At 50.8% G+C, this 18,308-nt stretch overlaps 1 protein-coding gene across 3 annotated transcripts in view; it reads left to right on the top strand.

Moving 5' to 3' along the window:
- The window catches only part of PLEKHA2 (pleckstrin homology domain containing A2), a 65,178-nt gene that overhangs the window by 25,071 nt on the left and 21,799 nt on the right, over window positions 1-18,308 (top strand). For all 3 annotated transcript variants that reach the window (XM_043893534.1, XM_043893535.1, XM_043893536.1), the window contains exons 3-5: window positions 8,054-8,110; window positions 15,021-15,069; window positions 16,429-16,526. In XM_043893534.1, coding sequence (XP_043749469.1) covers window positions 8,054-8,110; window positions 15,021-15,069; window positions 16,429-16,526 — 204 coding nt within the window. The remainder of the gene's footprint in view (window positions 1-8,053; window positions 8,111-15,020; window positions 15,070-16,428; window positions 16,527-18,308) is intronic.

The raw sequence follows: 18,308 nt of genomic DNA on the forward strand, positions 1-18,308 counted from the left end.
TTGGTTTCTGTCATATATCGACATGAATCAGTCATAGGTGTGCATATGTCCCCTCCCTATAGGATTGACTTTTAAAAAAATGCTTATTTGGTTGCACCAGGTCTTAGCTATGGCATGTGGGATCTAGCTCCCTGACCAGGGATTGAACCCCAGCTCTCTGCATTGGGAGCTCACAATCTTAGCCACTGGACTACCGGGGAAGTCCCAGGATTGACTTTTCTTGAAGGGAAAGATTGAATGCATATTTGACCTGGAGAATGGAGAGAGTAGCCATGGGCTTTTCACCTTTCCTCACAGCATTCTCGTTTGGGCTTCCCTGGTGACTCAGACGGTAAAGAATCCGCCTTCAATGCAGGAGATGCAGGTTCGATCCCTGGGTTGGGAAGATCCCCTGGAGGAGGGCATGGCGACCCACTCCAGTATTCTTGCCTGGAGCATCCCATGGACAGAGGAGCCTGGTGGACTACAGTCCATGGGGTTGCAAAGAGTCGGACACAACTGAGTATCTAAGTCAAATTGGTACCAGCAGCTGGAACTCCCGAGTGAGGGAAAGACATGTGTTTGTCTCAGAGCATCCAGTAAAGCAAGTAAAGATACTTGGGAGTATCTCGCTTACTTGCCTTTGGGTCATTCTCATGCCAGGCCAAGGCTGGGATGTGGACAGAAGACATCAGGGTCTCCCCTCCCTCCATTCCCATCACACCGCCCTGCTTACTTAGCAAGTCTTGCTTTTTCGAGTGTCTGTGTCTGGCCTTGGCTGCTGGTGGTTCAAGTTGTGGTTTCAGTCCGTGGGCGGCCTCGGTGGCTCATGCCCCGGCTCTGGAATTCCATGTCCACCCCTTCCTCCTCCCACTAGTTAACCTTGGGCCAGCTGGTCCTGTCTGCCAGGCACCTGGGAAGCACGGAAGAGAAGGTGAGAAGGGCCAGCATCTCTCTTTCCCCCTGCTCACTCTCTGAATCCTGGTCTTTTGGAGTTTGGCATCCAAGAGCCAGTCTGACTAGTTCCTGCCCTGCCCAGTTTGGGCAACTGTTTAGGGCCTCTTGGTGTAACCCTGCTGGTCCTGCTCTTGTGTTTACCTTTCGGTGATAATCAACTTGCAGATGCTGAGCAGGTCCTGGTCAATGTGAAGAACTGTCTCATGGGAGGTGACCTGGTATAAAGGATGGTGCATGGGATTTGAGAACCAGGCAGGGTTGGGTTCAAATCCTCATGAGACTACGCAGTACTTGTGTGACCTGGTTAGCAACTTGCTTCACCTGCTCCATCCTGAGTTTCCTCATCTGTGAAATGGGGTTGTCAGGGTGAAGTGAAGTGACCTTGCGCAGCAAGCCTGGTGCATAACAGACTTGAAACATTTGTCAGTTTCACCTTCCTTTCTCGGGCTGTACTTGACCGAGTAAGGAGTAAGGGGCTCTGTCTGTCTGTCTTCACTTGACTTCTTGGGGAAGTTGTTTCCCCAAGGTGAGGCTTGGAGGGCTCCTGGTGAATGACCAGGCAGCTGCAGAAACTTCTAGCGCTGACGTTCCCTGAATTTTGGAATCTGGAGATGGGTCTTCTGGTCATTTCTGTGTTCCCGTTACTCTCACTAGAGGATGGGGACATTTTTCTCTTTTGAGAAGAAACAACGTTGCTTCTAGAAATAAAGGCTCCCCGGGGAGATATACCCCATCTCTGTGGGCATCTCCACTCTTTCCTTGGTGCTTAGCCCCCCGCTTCCCACTCTCGGAAGTGGGCGCTCCCTTTGGGACCTTGGTGGCAGGAGAACCCTTGAGCAGAGACCAAGGGTTGGCGGCGTCTTCATAAAACCATCCAGCTTCAATAGGAATGTGCCCTGTGCCCTACATTGTTCCAGAAAATTCAGAAGCCCCGGAAATGTACAGGCTGCTCCTGACTCCCAGACACCCAGCGGGGCCCTGGGATCCCCCCGCCCCCCACTCTGCCTGCGGCCGGCTTCTTCCTCTTCCCTGTTGGTGCTGCTGCAGCCACCGGCTGACTCTCTGGGCCGCAGCTGGGTGTGGCCTCTCTCCCCAGCTGCCTGGGCTCCAGCGCAGAGTCAGCAGGCTGGGTGGCGTCTGCAGTGGGGGTGGGGAGGGGTGGGGGGCCTCAGACCTGGCCGTGCGGTGGAATCTCCTGCGAGCTTAGAAACCTGTCGCTGCGGGCGCCCCTACCCTTTATGTTAAAACCCTGGGAGGAAGCGCAGGCATTGAAGAGAAAGCTGCTCAGTCATGTCCGACTCTTTGTGACCCCCTGGACTACACAGTCCATGGGATTCTCTAGGCCTGAATACCGGAGTGGGTAGCCTTACCCTTCTCCAGGAGATCTTCCCAACCCAGGGATCGAACCCAGGTCTCCCGCACGGCAGGCGGATTCTTTGCCAGCTGAGCCACAAGCGTGGGCATTACTTGTGGACAAATCTAGCAGGAAGCTGATCTACACAGGCAGCCTCCCCATCAGCCTCTGTCTTCACTCCTGTCTGCTCAGAGGCCCCCGGTCCGCTCCCTAGTTCCTTCCTCAGCTCCTTCCCGGTCCTTGACCCCCTTTTACTTGGGGCTGTCTCCCCCTGCACCCAGTTCCTATCCACAGGAACTGCCCCCCTCCGGCCCCAGGCCAGGGGAACTGCAGACTCAAGTGACGCCCAAGTTCGAACTTGAACGTGTCTTCCCAAGGACACAGTGTTTCCCAGTGGAGAGGAGCTGTCCTGGTCGTTGAGTGTCACATGAGTGTATGCGCGTGCATGCTCAGTTGCTTGGTTGTGTCTGACTCTTTGCGACCCCATGGACTGTAGCCTGCCAGGCTCCTTTGTCCGTGGGATTCCCCAGACAGGAATATGGGAGTGGGTTGCCAGTTCCTCCTCCAGGGGATCTTCCCAACTTAAGGGCTGGTTTGGGAACCTATCTGCCATGCAAATTGTGTTTTAATTTAAAAATCGAAGAGTCTCCTGGGTAGAGAAAGATTCTATTCGTGTCCTCAATGTGCTTAAAATCTAGCGAGAAGAGACTTAAAGGCATAGTAAAATACCCTCCAGTATAAAACTCAGGGCTGGGGGATTCCCTGGTGGTCCAGTGGTTAATTCAGGGCGTCCACTGCCAGGGGCAAGGGTTCGATCTCTGATTGAGGAACTAAGATCCCTCAAGCCACCAGGCATGGCCAAAAAAAAAAAAAATTCCAGGGCTAGATTTTGTCCTGTAAACCAGTTGTTCTCAAACTTGGGCCCATTGAGGGATCACTCGGGCACATTTAAAAAATGTGCATGTTCTGGGAATTCCCTTGGTGGTCTAGTGGGCTGTCACTGCTGAGGGCCCGGGGTTCAGTTCCTGGTTGGGGAACCAAAATCTAACAAGCCATGTGGCAAACAACTCCAGCATGTTCTGACTGCCTTCCAGTTGATTCTGATTCAGTGTTTTTCGGGTGGGTCTTTTAAAACAAGCGCCCTAGGAGAGGCTGATGTGCATTTCAGGGAGGCAGTTCAGGGAGGGGGCAGGCAGGCTGCTGTCAGAGGATGCTGGGATGCGCTGAGATGTGGCTTTGTGAAGGCGGGGCCTCCCGTCCGTCCCCTGGAGGAGACGGTGTGTCCCCAGGTGGGCTCTGACACCCGGCCCTCCCCAGGTGCAGGCTCCCAGCGTTCCTGCCCTGACATCTGGCTTCTCAGCTCAGGCAGCTGGCACAGTCCTCCTGGACCTGGAAGTGTCCGGCCTGGAGCTGCCACTCTGGCAGTGAGCTGTCACCATTCATCTCTGAGGTCCAGCGATCGGAGCAGACACCGCGCCATCAGTCTGGATCAAGCCTCGGTGATCCTGTTTTGTTTTCCCCCGTCACACCGCGCCATCAGTCTGGATCAAGCCTCGGTGATCCTGTTTTCCCCCCCGTCACTCACTTCCCCCTGGGTGAGGAGCACAGTTGGGGGCGGGGCGGGGGGAACTGCATTTTCAGACACGCATCAGATTTTCCTGGCCTCCAGTGGTGCAGGGAGGTGCCTGTGATCCTAGGAGCAGGCAGGCAGAGGGAGGACCGTGGTGAAGGGCTGGGGACACCTCCACCCTGGGCTCGCTGTGCTGGGAGAACGACTGTGTCCTCTCCAAAGCCAGAGAGCTGAGGGCAGCCAGGGCTGAGGGTGGACCGCCCTCCCTCTGGAGAGCGGAAGGGAGATGAAGTCGTTGCAGTGGGATGGGTTCATATCTGGCAGGACGTGTGGGTTTGTGTCTTGAGTGTCTCCTCAAATCCCACTTGATCGCTCGTAATTCCAGCTAGGGCTCTGGAGGCCTCTGGCTGTGGTCTGGGGTGAGGAGACTGAGTTGGGCAAGAACGGCTCCGAGACTTGGCGTCTGCGTCTCGTAATTAGCGCCACTGGTCGGGGATGGAAGCTGCCCTGGGCCGGGCTCCGCTGTTTACCCTTATGTAACTCTCACAACCAGCCCAGGAAACAGGGCTGATGAGCCCCGTCTTCTAGGTAGGGGAACTTGCCTGCAGGCCTAGGACAGTGATGTCTCAGCTAGATTTCCAGCCGCTTAAGTTAGACATGGCAGTGTGCTGCTTCTAGGGCTTCGGGGTGGAAGTCAGGAGAACCCGAGCCGGGTGTGTGGCCTCGGGCAGATCCCCTCAACACACGACTCACTTCCCTCAAGTGCACAGCGGGGGCTGGGGGTGGGCCAGGCGCCCGCTGGCCACGGTGGCCGGTGGCGGTGTGTCCCCGGGATTGTGCCAATGCAGCCAGCTGTGGGCAGCCTCTCTCTGCAGAGCTGTCTGCCTCGGGTGGTTCACGGCCTCCTCGGAGGCACTGTCCGCTGCTCACTGGCCTCTTGGAGTGCTGTGTTTGGAATCGGATTTAGGGGGTATAGATTTCCCTGGTGGCTCAGACGGTAAAGAATCTGCCTACAGTGTGGGAGATCTGGGTTCAGTCCCTGGGTGGGGAAGATCCCCTGGAGGAGGGCACGGCTATCCACTCTAGTATTCTTGCCCGGAGAATCCCATGGACAGAGGAATCTGGAGAGGCTACAGTCCATGGTGTTGCAAAGAGTCAGACATGACTGAGCAACTAACACTTAAGGCTACTAGGACTATCTGTTGTTATCCAATAGAGAGTTTTCTTTGAAAAAACAAACCAGTGCAGTCATTATGTCGTTAAAAAAATGTGTAAATCCAGTCGTCCATATTCAAAATGCTGATTCAGATACTCAAGGGCAGCTTTTATATTTATGGCCTCATTTGCAAAAGAGAGGAGATGTCCTTTCTGGATCTCTTTCGCTAAATTTCTAGGGTTCTGAGAATCCTTTTATCGCAGTTTTATCTCCATCCATTTTCTTATGTATAGGAAGCTTCACACACTGCCTTACTTCAAGTGATGCCTGTGAATTTAGGTTGTTGGACCTGGAAGGACTCTTTCCTGCTATCTAAGGTATTTCTTAAGGGCAGTCTCCTGGAATGACAAGTCATCCCACTGTTGACCCTTTAGGAAATTTACTAGATAGTGAAGGACCGGGAAGCCTGGCGTGCTGCTGTCCATGGGGTTGCAAAGAGTCGGACATGACTGAGCGACTGAACAGTGATCTGCAACCATTATCCTAGATTTGCCTCTGTTTATTGCTTTGAGATGACCCCAGGTCTTCAAAATAGGGGCTCCCGGGTTATTGTTTTGAGGCTTACAGCAATAGTTTAAGAGGTCAGCAGGGAGTGGATTTGCCAAGTTATATATGAGAAACTCCACAGCTGTGATTTCTAATGATGGCCATTTCTTTGGTACACTACCACCCCCGTGTTTTCTTTTTTTTTTCTCCCAATTATTTTTATTAGTTGGAGGCTAATTACTTCACAGTATTGTAGTGGTTTTTGCCATACACTGACATGAATCAGCCATGGATTTACATGTGTTCCCCATCCTGAACCCCCCTCCTACCTCCCTCCCCATCCCATCCCTCTGGGTCTTCCCAGTGCACCAGCCCCAAGCACTTGTCTCATGCATCCAACATGGACTGGTGATCTGTTTCACCCTTGATAATATACATGTTTTGATGCTGTTCTCTCAGATCATCCCACCCTCGCCTTCTCCCATAGAGTCCAAAATTCTGTTCTATACCTCTGTGTCTCTTTTTCTGTCTTGCATATAGAGCTATCATTACCATCTTTCTAAATTCCATATATATGCGTTAGTATACTGGATTGGTTGGTGTTTATCTTTCTGGCTTACTTCACTCTGTATAATGGGCTCCAGTTTTATCCATCTCATTAGAACTGATTCAAATGTATTCTTTTTAATGACTGAGTAATATTCCATTGTGTATATGTACCACAGCTTTCTTATCCATTTGTCTGCTGATGGGCATCTAGCACCCCTGTGTTTTCATCCCTTCATTTCTGACAGTGGAGAAGTTAGAGAGCCAAGAGACTGTGTCAGGGTAGAACATTGCCAGACAAGGTGCCTGTGAGTTTCTTGATGTTTTAATAATGCATTTATTTTTTTTTATACTGTACAGATATCATTCCATTTAGTACTCGTAACTGCCCTTTGAAATAGACTGAAGAACTAAGTTTTTCTTTCCTTTATTTCCTCCTAGATTGTGTGACTCTGTACCATATTTATTAAGAAAAGAATTTGAAGTGTCATCAAATAAGATAAAGCCAACAGGGATATCAGAGCAGTCAGGACAATATATGTTTTATTACATATACATATATTATATATATACATATAAACTAGGTAACACTTGTTCAGAGTCATATAGATGACTATATAACTCTCAGTTTAGTTCAGTCGCTCAGTCGTGTCTGACTCTGTGACCGCATGAATTGCAGCACGCCAGGCTTCCCTGTCCATCATGAACTCCCGGAGTTTACTGAAACTCATGTCCATCGAGTCGGTGATGCCATCCAGCCATCTCATCCTCTGTCGTCCCCTTCTCCTCCTGCCCTCAACCGCTCCCAGCATATATAACTCTAAACAGGGACAATTCCAAGTGGTTTTATTTTTTTAATATTTACTTATTTTATTTATTTGGCTGTGCCAGGTCTTAGTTGTGGCATGAGAGATCTTTAGTTGTGGCACCCAGGCTCTTTTTCTTCTTTAGTTGTGGCATGTGGGATCGGTTCCCTGACCAGGGCTGGAACGACCCTTGCATTGGGAGCATGGAGTCTTAGCCACCAGGGAAGTTCCCGCAAGTGGTTGTAAGTCTATTAACTCATCCTTAGAACTGTCTGGCGAGGTAGGTACTATTATGATCCCTGTTTTTACAGAAGGGAAAACTGAGGCTTAGAGATGAAGGAACTTATTCACAAAGTGGTGGAGCCCCCACTTTTAACCACTGTACTAGAATACCTCTCTAAAATAAATGAGGCTCAGGGAAATGTTAAGTCCACAGACTGTGGCAAGAATTATACTGTGGTGAGGTGAAGAAGGTAAGTGACTAGAGAACAAACTTATGGAGAGATGGTGGGAGAGGAATAGTTAGGGAGTTTGGGATGGACATGTACACACTGCTGTATTTAAAATGGATAACCAACAAGGACCTACTGTATAGCACAGGAAATTCTGCTCAATATTCTGTAACAGCTTCACTGGGAAAAGAATTTGAAAGAATTTAAAAAATAATAGACACATGTGTACGTACAATTGAAGGGCTTAGGGCTTCCCAGGTGATCCTAGTGGTAAAGAACCCACCTACCAATGCAGGAGACGGTAAGAGATGTTTGATCTCTGGGTCGAGAAGATTCCCTGGAGTAGGAAATGGCAACCCACTCCAGTGTTCCTGTCTAGAGAATCCCATGGACAGAGGAGCCTGGCAGGCTACAGCCCTTGGGGTTACAAGGAGTTGGACACGACTGAAGTGACAGCACGCACACATGGATAATTGAATCACTTTGTTGTACACCTGAAACTAATACAACATTGTTCATCAGCTGTACTCCAAAATAAAATCAAAAGTTAAAAAAAAAAGAAGTGACTAGTCAAGATTGCAAAGCCAGAAAGTGGCATCGACAGAACCAGACTCTCAGCCTTCCTTAGTCCTGTATCCACTGCCTCGCATAGCATCCTTCTTCAAACGCAAAACTTATGTCTTTCAGAACCTGGCAATTGGGGCAGGAGCTGTCGGATCTCTGCAGCTGACCTACATCTCGAAGGTAATGTTGGCCTGGAGCTTTGGGAATTCATGATCTGTAAGTAGGTTTAGTATCTAAACTAGAGGAAGCATACACCTCGGCCATCAGCTCCTGGGGGTCTTGCTGGGCTGTGATGTGCTCCCTGTATGCCCATGGAAGCCTATAACTGACTGGGGCCAGGTGGCCTGTGGTCAGCAGTTTCTTGGAGGGTGATCTTGCAGCCTCTCACTCCTGGGACCCATTAGTCAGTGATGCTGCCAGCTCCTGCAAAGGAGGGATGGGAGGTGGGTGGGCAAAGACTGGGACATGATCTTTTTTTTTGTAATTGGGACCGAAAGGAACACAAACACAATAGCAAAATAAACCCAGTGACTGTAAAGGATTCTCCCAAAGCGTATGGTTCGACTGGAATGGCTCAGAAAGCGTTGGGGTGGCCCTGAAAGTTTATCCATGGGCTGGACCGGATCACTGTGGAGGGGAGCCTGGGAGGGCCCCAAGGAGGTGCCCAGATGTGCCAGGAAACCACTCAGCAGTCAGAGAGCTGGAGGGTCTGGCAGGCCAGCTGACAGTCCATTCCTGGTCCAGTCTGCACAGAAGAGGCGAGAGCAACCTCTCTTCTGGGCTGAGACCTGGGTGGGGGCTGGGGGGCTCCACATGGATGGTGTCCACACGGAGCTGCTGAATTCAGCTTTGTGTAGCTGTCCCTCCCTGGAGCAGGCACTGGTGCTGACCTGTGATGCAGCAGTGATAAAAATAAGAAGGCTGGGGGATTTAGAGCCTTGCTAGAAAGAGGAACTGTTCGTCCAGCGAGGAGAGCCAGGTGGCCCCCAGCCAGCACCGAGGTTCTGGAAGGCCCTCACTCAGGCCTCTTGGGGACCTCAGCTTCCTTGTCCACATTCTCCCCTCCTCGGGGGATGGGGCTCTGATCTGAGTGGCTCCTGGCTCCTCTCATAACAAGCTTTGGGGGTCCTTGGGAAGCCCTCCCATTTCAGCTGGGCCAGAGGGGAAGGCAGCTGCAGGGGTTGCAGGTGGGAGTCCAGCAGAGGTGACTGGGTGCAGGGCAGTGTTTGGGCGCCTTAGAGCGAGGAGGGAAGGACCGGGAGAGGGGAAGGGCCTAGGAAAGCAGGCAATTTGCATGCTTTGTGGTCAGAATGTGGCTGCCTCCCGGTGGCCAGAGGCCGGAGTCCTGTCTTGCTGTGAGCTCATTAGGTCATTTCATTAGGAGGTTGGAAGAGAGAGAATTCAGAGAGCGAGGAGCAGAGAACCTTAAGATTAATGAAACTCCAAACCATCTCCTGTTTGAGAGGGTTTTTTTTTCCTCCTTCTTGATAGGGGAAGAGGGACTAAAATCTCCTGCAGAATCGTGATATATAAATGCAGCTCGGACAAGGGTTTCTTGAATTCTTGGCTTCGGAGGGCTGCTTCCTTTAGCAGGAGGGACCTGCCTTTTTACCCTCCATGGAGGGGAGAGGCAGGCGGGGATGGGTTTTGCAAAACCCACAGCTGCCAGTGGGTCAGGTTTCACGGAGAGGAGAGCCTTGAACTGCTTGCTGCCTGACCCAGTGCCAGAAAGCAGGGGTTTTCCCAGAAAAAAAACATTTAGCCTGTGCTGGTATCAAATTCAGCATTCCAGGTTATTTCTTGTTAACCCCTAGGTGTCCCCTCCAAGGAATGTGTTGGACCAGCAGCAGTAGCCCGGCCGTGGTGCGTGTGGCCTCCGCTAAGGGTGCTCATCCTTGTGGGCTGGTGTTGGGAACATCCATCTTCTGAGAGGCTAACACAGAGGAAGGTTCTGAAATTGATGTTGTCGCAGCAGCAGGGCCAGTTCTCAGGCCAACTAGAAAAAGATGGATGCTGGCCTTTGACTCCACCCACCTCCCCGCTTTGTTTGTGGGTTCTTCTCTTCCCCGCAGCCAGCCCCACCTCTGTTAACGGGAGTCCTGGCCTGACCCATGAGGCCAACCAAACTGAAACATCAGAGTCAGGAGCAGAGAAAGGTTTACTGCCAGGCCATGCAAGGAGATGAGGTGGCTCACAGCCCTCAGAAGTCTCAAGCTCCCCGAAGAGTTTCAGCAAAGCGTTTTTAAGGGCAGATGAGGGGGTTGAGGGTCTCAGGGTGCACATTTCTCTGATGGGCTGATGGTGAGGCAGCTGGGCAGTATCCCGGGAGTTCACGTTAGCTGCCCTCGGGCTTCAGGAGACGTGGGACCACGTACTCAAGGTCATCTAGTCCTTCCTCCGTTTGCTGCTGGTTGTTGGGGGGTGGGGTTCACATCTGCAAAGCAACTCAGGAAATTTGCATCAGATACTATTATCTGGGTACCTCAGAGAGGAGCTCAAGCAGAGGATATGGGGGAAGGCTTTGTCTGCGGAAGGCCCCATAGGGTCCTGCTCACTTACACTTCCAGCTTGTGGCCTGGCTCGCTGTTAACTGCAACAAAGACCTTCTTGGAACAGGGCTCACTCCTGGTTTTTGGCGGGCATGGGCGGGTGGGGGGTGCGGTCATGGATCCTTAAGAAAAGTCTGATGAGAAGTGTGGATTCCTGTCCCAGGTAAATCACGTGTGCGTGCACACACCCTGATTTCGCCTGTGCCTCCAGGGCTCATTGACCCCTGGAAGCTGGTTCAGAGGCTCCGGCTTCGAGCCTGCCATGACTCTGGGTGGGTGACTGGCTCTTCTGCGGCTCCTGGTGCGGCCTCGTGAGGCAGGGTCTCCCTGGGCGGCACCGAGGCTCCAAGGCCTTGGGCTGCTGCTGCTGCTGCCGCCGCCGGAGGGGCCCCAGCTCCACTTCCGGCCCCGGGGAGCCAGGGTGGGGCGGGCTCGCAGTGCCCCGGTGCCCCACGGCTTTGCTGCTCCTGTGGTCTCTGTGCGATCTGATAAGAGCGAGTTCCTGAGAGTCTGTCGGGCCGGGGGGTGGGGGAGCGGCCTCGCCTGCATCGCTCTGCGGGTGACCTGTACCTGGTCCCTGCCTCACCCGCCCCCCCGCCTCCTCACCCAGGACCCACCGGTCAACGACTGCTGTGCAGCGACTTACTTGTGGCCAGAGTCAGCCCATCCACCACGCCGCTTCTTCAAGAGCCTCTCTGCGCCTTCACCACGTGTGAAGGAGCTGCAGGGGCTGGCCTGGTCACCAGCAGGAGGTGTGGTGGGGGCAGTGGTGCTATCCCTCCCAGGAGGTGGGGGTCCTGCCCCCCATCACTGGGATCTGGGGGAAGGCCAGAGCTACACTCCTCCGGAGTGAGTGAGACGCTCCCCTTTGCTCCCACCTTGGCCTATCTTTTTGAGGGCATAGCAGCCAATAGATGGGACTTGCTTTGTTTTTTTTTTTTTTTGGCCACACCAAGGCATGTGGGATCTTAGTTCCCCAACCAGGGATCAAACCCATGCCCCCTGTATTGGAAGCCTGGAGTCTTAACCACTGGACCACCAGGGAAGTCCCTTTATTTTCTTCATCATTCCAGGACTGTAAGAAGGGGTGTAGTTGTTTCCCCTCTGGCTTTGCCAATCTGGGGGCTGATCAGAGATGTTGAGGGTCTTACCTTTGCTAAACCACCCATTAGGGTTGACCTAGAACTGGCGTCCTGTTAATTCAGCAAGAGCTGCTTGGCCGGGTAAGCCTTCTGTGATCACCACAAGGCAGATTACAGGTGTGCAGGCGTGTAATCACACGTACTCCCAACTGAACACTGGATAAACATGGAGAAGCAAATGGAAAGCCAGGCGATATCTTTGAAAGCTTTGACTTCTGGTCATAAGCATGTTTTCCCTCGGATAGGCTGGTAATGAGTTGTGGTCAGAGTGGACCGTGTGTCACCCAGCCAGGGTGGAAGTGTCCGGAAGGCCTGGATGGCCGAGGTAGTTCTGTGATGGTCAGGGTCATACAGGAACCAAGGGTGGGGCGCACAGGAGCTGTGAGCTTGAGGACCTGCAGGAACATGGGTGCTGAGGGAGGAAGCCCATGAGTCACCAACAGATCAGAACGTCAGATGCAAACAGGAGGAAGGCACCCAGTGTGGCTCAGGTTGAATTCTGGGGTCTGAATCCCAGCAGTACAAGATGGCGTAGGGGCCTGGGCTTGTTCGCAGGGCTCCAGCGCACAGATGCTAAAGAGGCCATGGGCTTTTCATCCACTTTGAAGGCAGATATGCGGGCTCATGTTTGTTTAAATATTTATCGTCTGGGGGATTATTTAAAGACTTTCTTAGGCCCTCTAGCGTACACCTCACATCGTGGTAAACATATCAGAATGGCCCCACTTCCCTCATTGACTGTAATTGTCTGGCTGTGAAAGATTTGAAAGGATTTTCATCATTTTTCATCATTTTCCTTTTTGAAATGATTTGACTGTGAGTAACTCAATTTATGATTGGCTCTAATTTCCCAGCTATCGTCTTGCACATCCAGTGATTCTCGTGAACCAAGAAAATCAAAGCTGCTAATTATTTTTGAATGTTGTGCAGTTTTTGTGAATGTTTAATTTGAATGAAGTTTTTGTGAATGAAGTTGGCTTAATGCCAATGAAGTTGGCATTAAGTTTTTGTGAATGTTTAATTGGAATGAAGTTTTTGTGAATGAAGTTGGCTTAATGCAACATCTTGTAGGCATTTAGTTAAATACTTGTTGATGAGGTTGTTGTAACGTCATATAGACATTCAGTTGAATAGTTATTACTGTTGAGTGTGCCATATTCATTTTGTGTGTTGGAAACCAGGTCTCATACATGTTTTGGGACCCCGGAGAAGCTCACAAGGCCCTTAGCATTTTATCTGTCATGCCAAGCATGAAAAGTGAAAGTTAGTCACACAATTGTGTCCGACTCTCTGTGATCCCATGGACTGTAGCCCACCAGGCTCCTCCGTCCATGGAATTCTCCAGGCAAGAGTACTAGAGTGGGTTGCCATTTCCTTCTCCAGGGGATCTTCCCGACCTAGGGATCATACCCGGGTCTCTTGCATTGCAGGCGAACTCTTTACCATCTGAGCTACTGGGGAAGCCCCTTGTGCCCAGCATAGCATGGCTTGTATTGGTACGTGGAGTGGGTGTAAACAGCCCCTCCTTGGTTGAGCAGCATCTGCATGATAAGGCAGGTTAAGTGCTTCACTTGCACTGTCACATTTAATCCTCACCATGGCCCTGTGAGAGCATGATTTATTATTACTGTTTGATGGACTAGGAAATGGTGAGACAGCTGGGACGCCTGGGACGGGGGCCCTGGCCCTCTGGCACCAAAGCCCAGGCTGTACCGCCTGTCCTTCCTTTGATCTTTTACAGGCTGCTGCCTCGGTTCCCATCCGGAGTGTTCTGGGCAGTATTAATTTGGGTTGTTGAGAAATCTGGGCCAGGTCTGTAGAAAGAACTTAGAGCCCAGAGGGAGAATCCAGTCACCCTGGTGTGTCAGCTTGGTGTGTCCGTCATGATCAGATCCTGAGCCACTGTGAGCCATGACAAGACCTTCATTTTTTTTAATGGTGGATCTTTCCCTCTTGTTTTTATTTTATTTTATTTGCCTGCACTCAGGTCCTTTAGTTGAGGCAGGGCAGGATTTTTTCCAGGTGGCTCAGTAGTCAAGAATCCACCTGCCCATGCAGGGGACGCAGGAGTCATGGGATCGATCCCTGGGTTGGGAAGATCCCCTGGAAGAGGAAATGGCAACCCACTCCAGTATTCTTGTCTGGGAAATCTCATGGACAGAGGAGCCTGGCGGGCTACAATCCAAGGGGTCAGAAAGAGTCGGACACGACTGGGCACACATAGGAACTCTTAGCTGTGGCATTTGGGATCTAGTTCCCTGACCAGGGATGGAATGTGGGTCCCCTGCGTTAGGAGTGCAGGGTCTTAGCTACTGGATCACCAGGGAAGTCCTGAAGCCTTAATTTTGACCCCAATGTTTCCTTTAGCTCTTGGCTTCTAATGAGCCTCCTGTTAAAGCTAGAACCACTCCAGGAGCCCCTGGGCGAGAGCAAGTTGGACAATGCCCCTCACCAGAAATGCGGGAATGGTGTGCATGAGTGGATGATAGCCACGTGTGAATAGTGTTTCCCAACCTTGGTCCTGGGGGAAGGGGCTGCCCCCTTAGAAATCCCAGGTCCAGTGGTGGAGGCCTGCTCCAGGGAGGTTCAGCCTTCATCAAGGGCAATCATCTAATTCCATATGATGGAATATGCTTTCTTTTCCTTGCTCAGTGTATTTGAACTCAAACGAGACGGGCTCACAGCAGGCACAGAATCAGAACGTACATTGGGGAGCAGGCTTGAAAAGGCAGGATGACACGGCAGGAGGTAGAAAAAGCCTGCTTTCTTAGGCCCTTGCCTTCAATATGGGATGTGCCCTGATCCCGTCAGCTGCTCTCTGGGCAGGTGGGAAGTGCTTATTTTCATGGTGAAGCAGTCAGGGAAAGGTAAGGGAAATTGATCTGTGTGTCTCAGTGCAGTGAGTGACTCACCTTTCTGTGCACCCTGTTTGAAATCTGTGTATTTGTGATAATTCCACCTCTAATTCACAGAACGGTTTAGGGGAGGAGGTTGGTGCTTGGGAGAGGAGTAGGGTCTCGCTAATGTGAAAGGTACATATATTTGTGGTCCAAGGAGAATTTTCTCAGGACTCAGTGGCTTGTGAGCGTTTTTTGCAGATTCAACACAGACATCAAGATAGCGGTTATGTCTGAGGGGTGGGGCCGGGATTCTATCTACCAGGGAGGGGCGCAGAGGGCTTCTAAGAAATAGGATCGATAGTGGGTGATTTCTTAATCTGGATGATGAGTGCAAGGTTTCCACTCGATCATTAGTTTCAAAATGTTCTCATCTGTTTTGTATACTCCTCGTTTTGTATCAAGTCTCCTAATGTAAAAAGTTTTGAAGAAAAAAACAACACAACTTTACAACACTGTTGGAAACACACTCACGTTTCTTTTCTTTTTTCATCTGATTTAGGTGAGCATTGCCACCCCAAAGCAGAAACCCAAAACTCCGTTTTGCTTCGGTGAGTCCTGAGCAGAGGGTGGGTTTTCTGAATACTCCTATAGCAGCTTCCTCTTTTGCGTGGAGACGGTCCTGTGATCGATCACATGTGGCTTGTACCCGGTGTGTGTGAGTGACCGCTGTCCCAGCCATATCCCTGGGTCTCACATGACTTCCTTTCCCCGGTCTCCCTGCGAAGATTGTTAATAACCTAAGACAGAGGCACAGGCGCCCGTGATGTCTCAGTTCTCCTGGCTCCGCAGGGCAGGTATCTACCGGAAGTCTTAAGGAAACTTTAAGTCAGAGCAGAGGAATGGTATAGAGACTTGAGGGAACTAGGGAATATTCTTCTGAAAGTCTTCCTGCCAATGAATGATGGCTGGGGGTGACCCAGGAAGCAGAGCCGCTCAGTGGATGCAGGTCACTGAAGCATCAGTATTTAACTGGCTTCTACTGCCTTCTCGGTGCTGTACTAAGTGCTATGAGCAGATGCTAACAAATAGCTTCTGTTTTATGTCTGGGGTGTAAGCTCCACGAAGGCATGGATGCTCCCCGGCTTTGTCATTGCTGTACCCCCAGCACGTAGAGTGTGCTTCCTGGCACAAAGTGATTGTTCAGTAAATATTTGCTGAAGGAATGAGTGAATGAACTAAGGGGTTCTTTGTCTACCCCATGATGCTCACCTCCTCCAGTTCTAGCTTATTTTTGCCAGGAGAGTAAAGTGGTCCTTTAAGCTGTCCTCTTTTCCCACTTCAGGTTGGTTCAAAATTCTTTTGCACTCTTTCTCCCACTTCCTTCAAATATCATTGCCAAGCTCAAAAATCTGACTCTCAGATTTTGTGGTCAGCAGATCTAAAAAAGGAAAAAAGAAAAAAAAAACCCAGAAGTAAATTGTTGACCTCATGGAGTGTTGAGGAAGGGCCAGGTTGAAAATGGGGTCTCACAAGGTCACAGACTTGAACCCAGGCAACCTTAGTTCCATGTCTCAACCACAGACAAGACCCCTAACCCGGGTCAGTTCTGCTAGTGGAAACCAGGAGCATGGGACCAAACTTACATGTGTATCATCATGACCGTCCAGCGTTTGGCGCCTCTGAAAAGCTGTCCAGGCGTGTGTCTGGTGTATGGTGAATGAGCCGCCTTTCTGCACAGCAGCACATGAAGGCCACTAGTGTTGTCTTGTGGCCAATGGAATAATAATCCACATTTTTCTTCAGATTGAGAGCGCTCTGCTTCCCAGATATTCCCAGGTGACTTTGTACCATGGGGAACATCTTGGTCTCCTTGGCGGGACTCCTGTACCCTGCGACATCAAACACCTTAGTTTTGGTGTGTGTGTTCTGACCTGGATTCTTCTCTCTTCATCCTGTACCTTTTGCAGTCATCAACGCCCTCTCACAGAGGTATTTTCTTCAAGCCAACGACCAGAAAGATCTGAAGGACTGGGTGGAGGCCTTGAACCAAGCCAGCAAAATCACAGTACGTATGATCCTTCTCCTTTCTGGTGAGAGTCTTTCTGCAGTCGGCCCATTTCGGGTGGGGAGTGGCCCAGTGGCGACGGGGACTTTCCCAGGACCCGTTCCAGACCGGTTGCCCCACCTCTTCTCACACCTTGGCCGACTAGCCGCAAGTTGAACTGAGTCTGAGTCTGAATCAGGTTCGAGGGGAAGTTTATGGAGTGTCCCCGCTGTGCTTCCTGGGAGGGCTCCCAGGCGGTCGTGGTTTGGGTCATTCTGGGATGCTGATTCAGAATGTGGTGGGATTGGAAAATGGAGTGCTGACTCTGAGAAACGGAGCAGAGGAAACTCACATGAGGGGGGAAGTCGGAACTTTTTCCTGGCTTGGGGGGAGACTCTTCTGACTTTAAGAGGCCACCTGGAGACCAGTCCAGGCTGTCCACTGACCTGTCCTGGGAAAGCCTAACATTTATAAGCACCAGCTTGCTGGTTGTTCTATGAGGACTCCTGCTTTCCTTGACTTGGCTAACGAAGAACTCCTTTCTTCCTCCTTAGAAGTACAGAAAAAGAAAGGGAGATGGGTAGGAATAAGGAGAGGGGAAAACTGTTTAAGGGAAAAAACTAGACCTTTAACCAATAATATAGACCGACTTCTGGCATGTAAGCCACACTTTGCTGAAAAGCTGATTTTCTGTATCATATCTTCAGAAGTGCCAGCATTCTGGTGACTTCCAGTAAAACCCAGTATGTGCTGGGGCAGATTACTCTCCCCAATACGTCAGGGTTCCCGTGAATAATTTCACAGAAGAAGAAACCTGTACACTTATCCAGCACTTGTGATGCTGCCTCTGAGCAGAGGACAGTTCGGTCATCGATGTGGTTTTGCTTGTTGGCTGGTTATTCTGATAAACCTTGGTAAGGTAGTGAAAAGAGAGGGAAATGGTGGGGGTCTGGGAAGGGGGGTAGCTGCTAAGACACACACTTGGGTGTGTGTCTGCAGAATGCTGGCTTTATAAAGGTTTTCTTCGTTCCTGTTGGAGTCTTCACCCTTCTGCGTCCTCCACACTGTGGGGAGTTTCTTTCAGTGTCTAATACTTTCTTCTCATTGAGCATTATCTCTTTTTTTAAAAAAAAAATTTTTTTTTTTTTGACGTGGACGATTTTTAAAAGTCTTTTTTGAATTTGTTACAGTATTGCTCCTGTTTTATGTTTTGGTTGTTTGGCTGCAAGGCATGTGGGATCTTAGCTTCCCAAGCTAAGATCCAGTCGAACCCCCTGCATTGGAAGGTGAAGTCTTAAGCACTGGACCACCAGGGAAGACCCCAGGGTGTCCTCTCTTGGACCTGCCTGGTGAACTGGTCTACAGAGACTGTGAGGCCGCAGGGGCCTCTTTGTCCTGCTTTTATGCCTTGAGCGTAGAGTTGCTCCCAGCAGCTAGTTCCATGTCCTCTTTTCTGGCCTGCTGAGATGTCCCAGCCTCCACAGGGACTCCATAACCTCTAGGGTCCCCCTGACTTTCCTCTGCTCCATTTATACCTCTCTTCACTCCTCCTGCCAAAGATCCTGTGGGACAGAAGGAAGAGGAGGGGTACCCGACTTCCTCATTACAGGCAAATTTCTCTCAGCACACCTTGTATGCAAAGTGAAGCATCTTGGGGGCAGGGGATGCAGAGATGAAAGATACAGACCGTGTATCCAGCCGGGCTTTCTCACCGGCCACATTGCTCACCGTTCACATCACTCCTGTGAGGCAGGTGCTTTTACTGCCATTTTTATGATGAGGGAAACAGAAATAAGAGTCTTG

Source organism: Cervus elaphus, chromosome 32 (assembly GCF_910594005.1).
Source record: "Cervus elaphus chromosome 32, mCerEla1.1, whole genome shotgun sequence".
Taxonomy (NCBI): domain Eukaryota; kingdom Metazoa; phylum Chordata; class Mammalia; order Artiodactyla; family Cervidae; genus Cervus; species Cervus elaphus.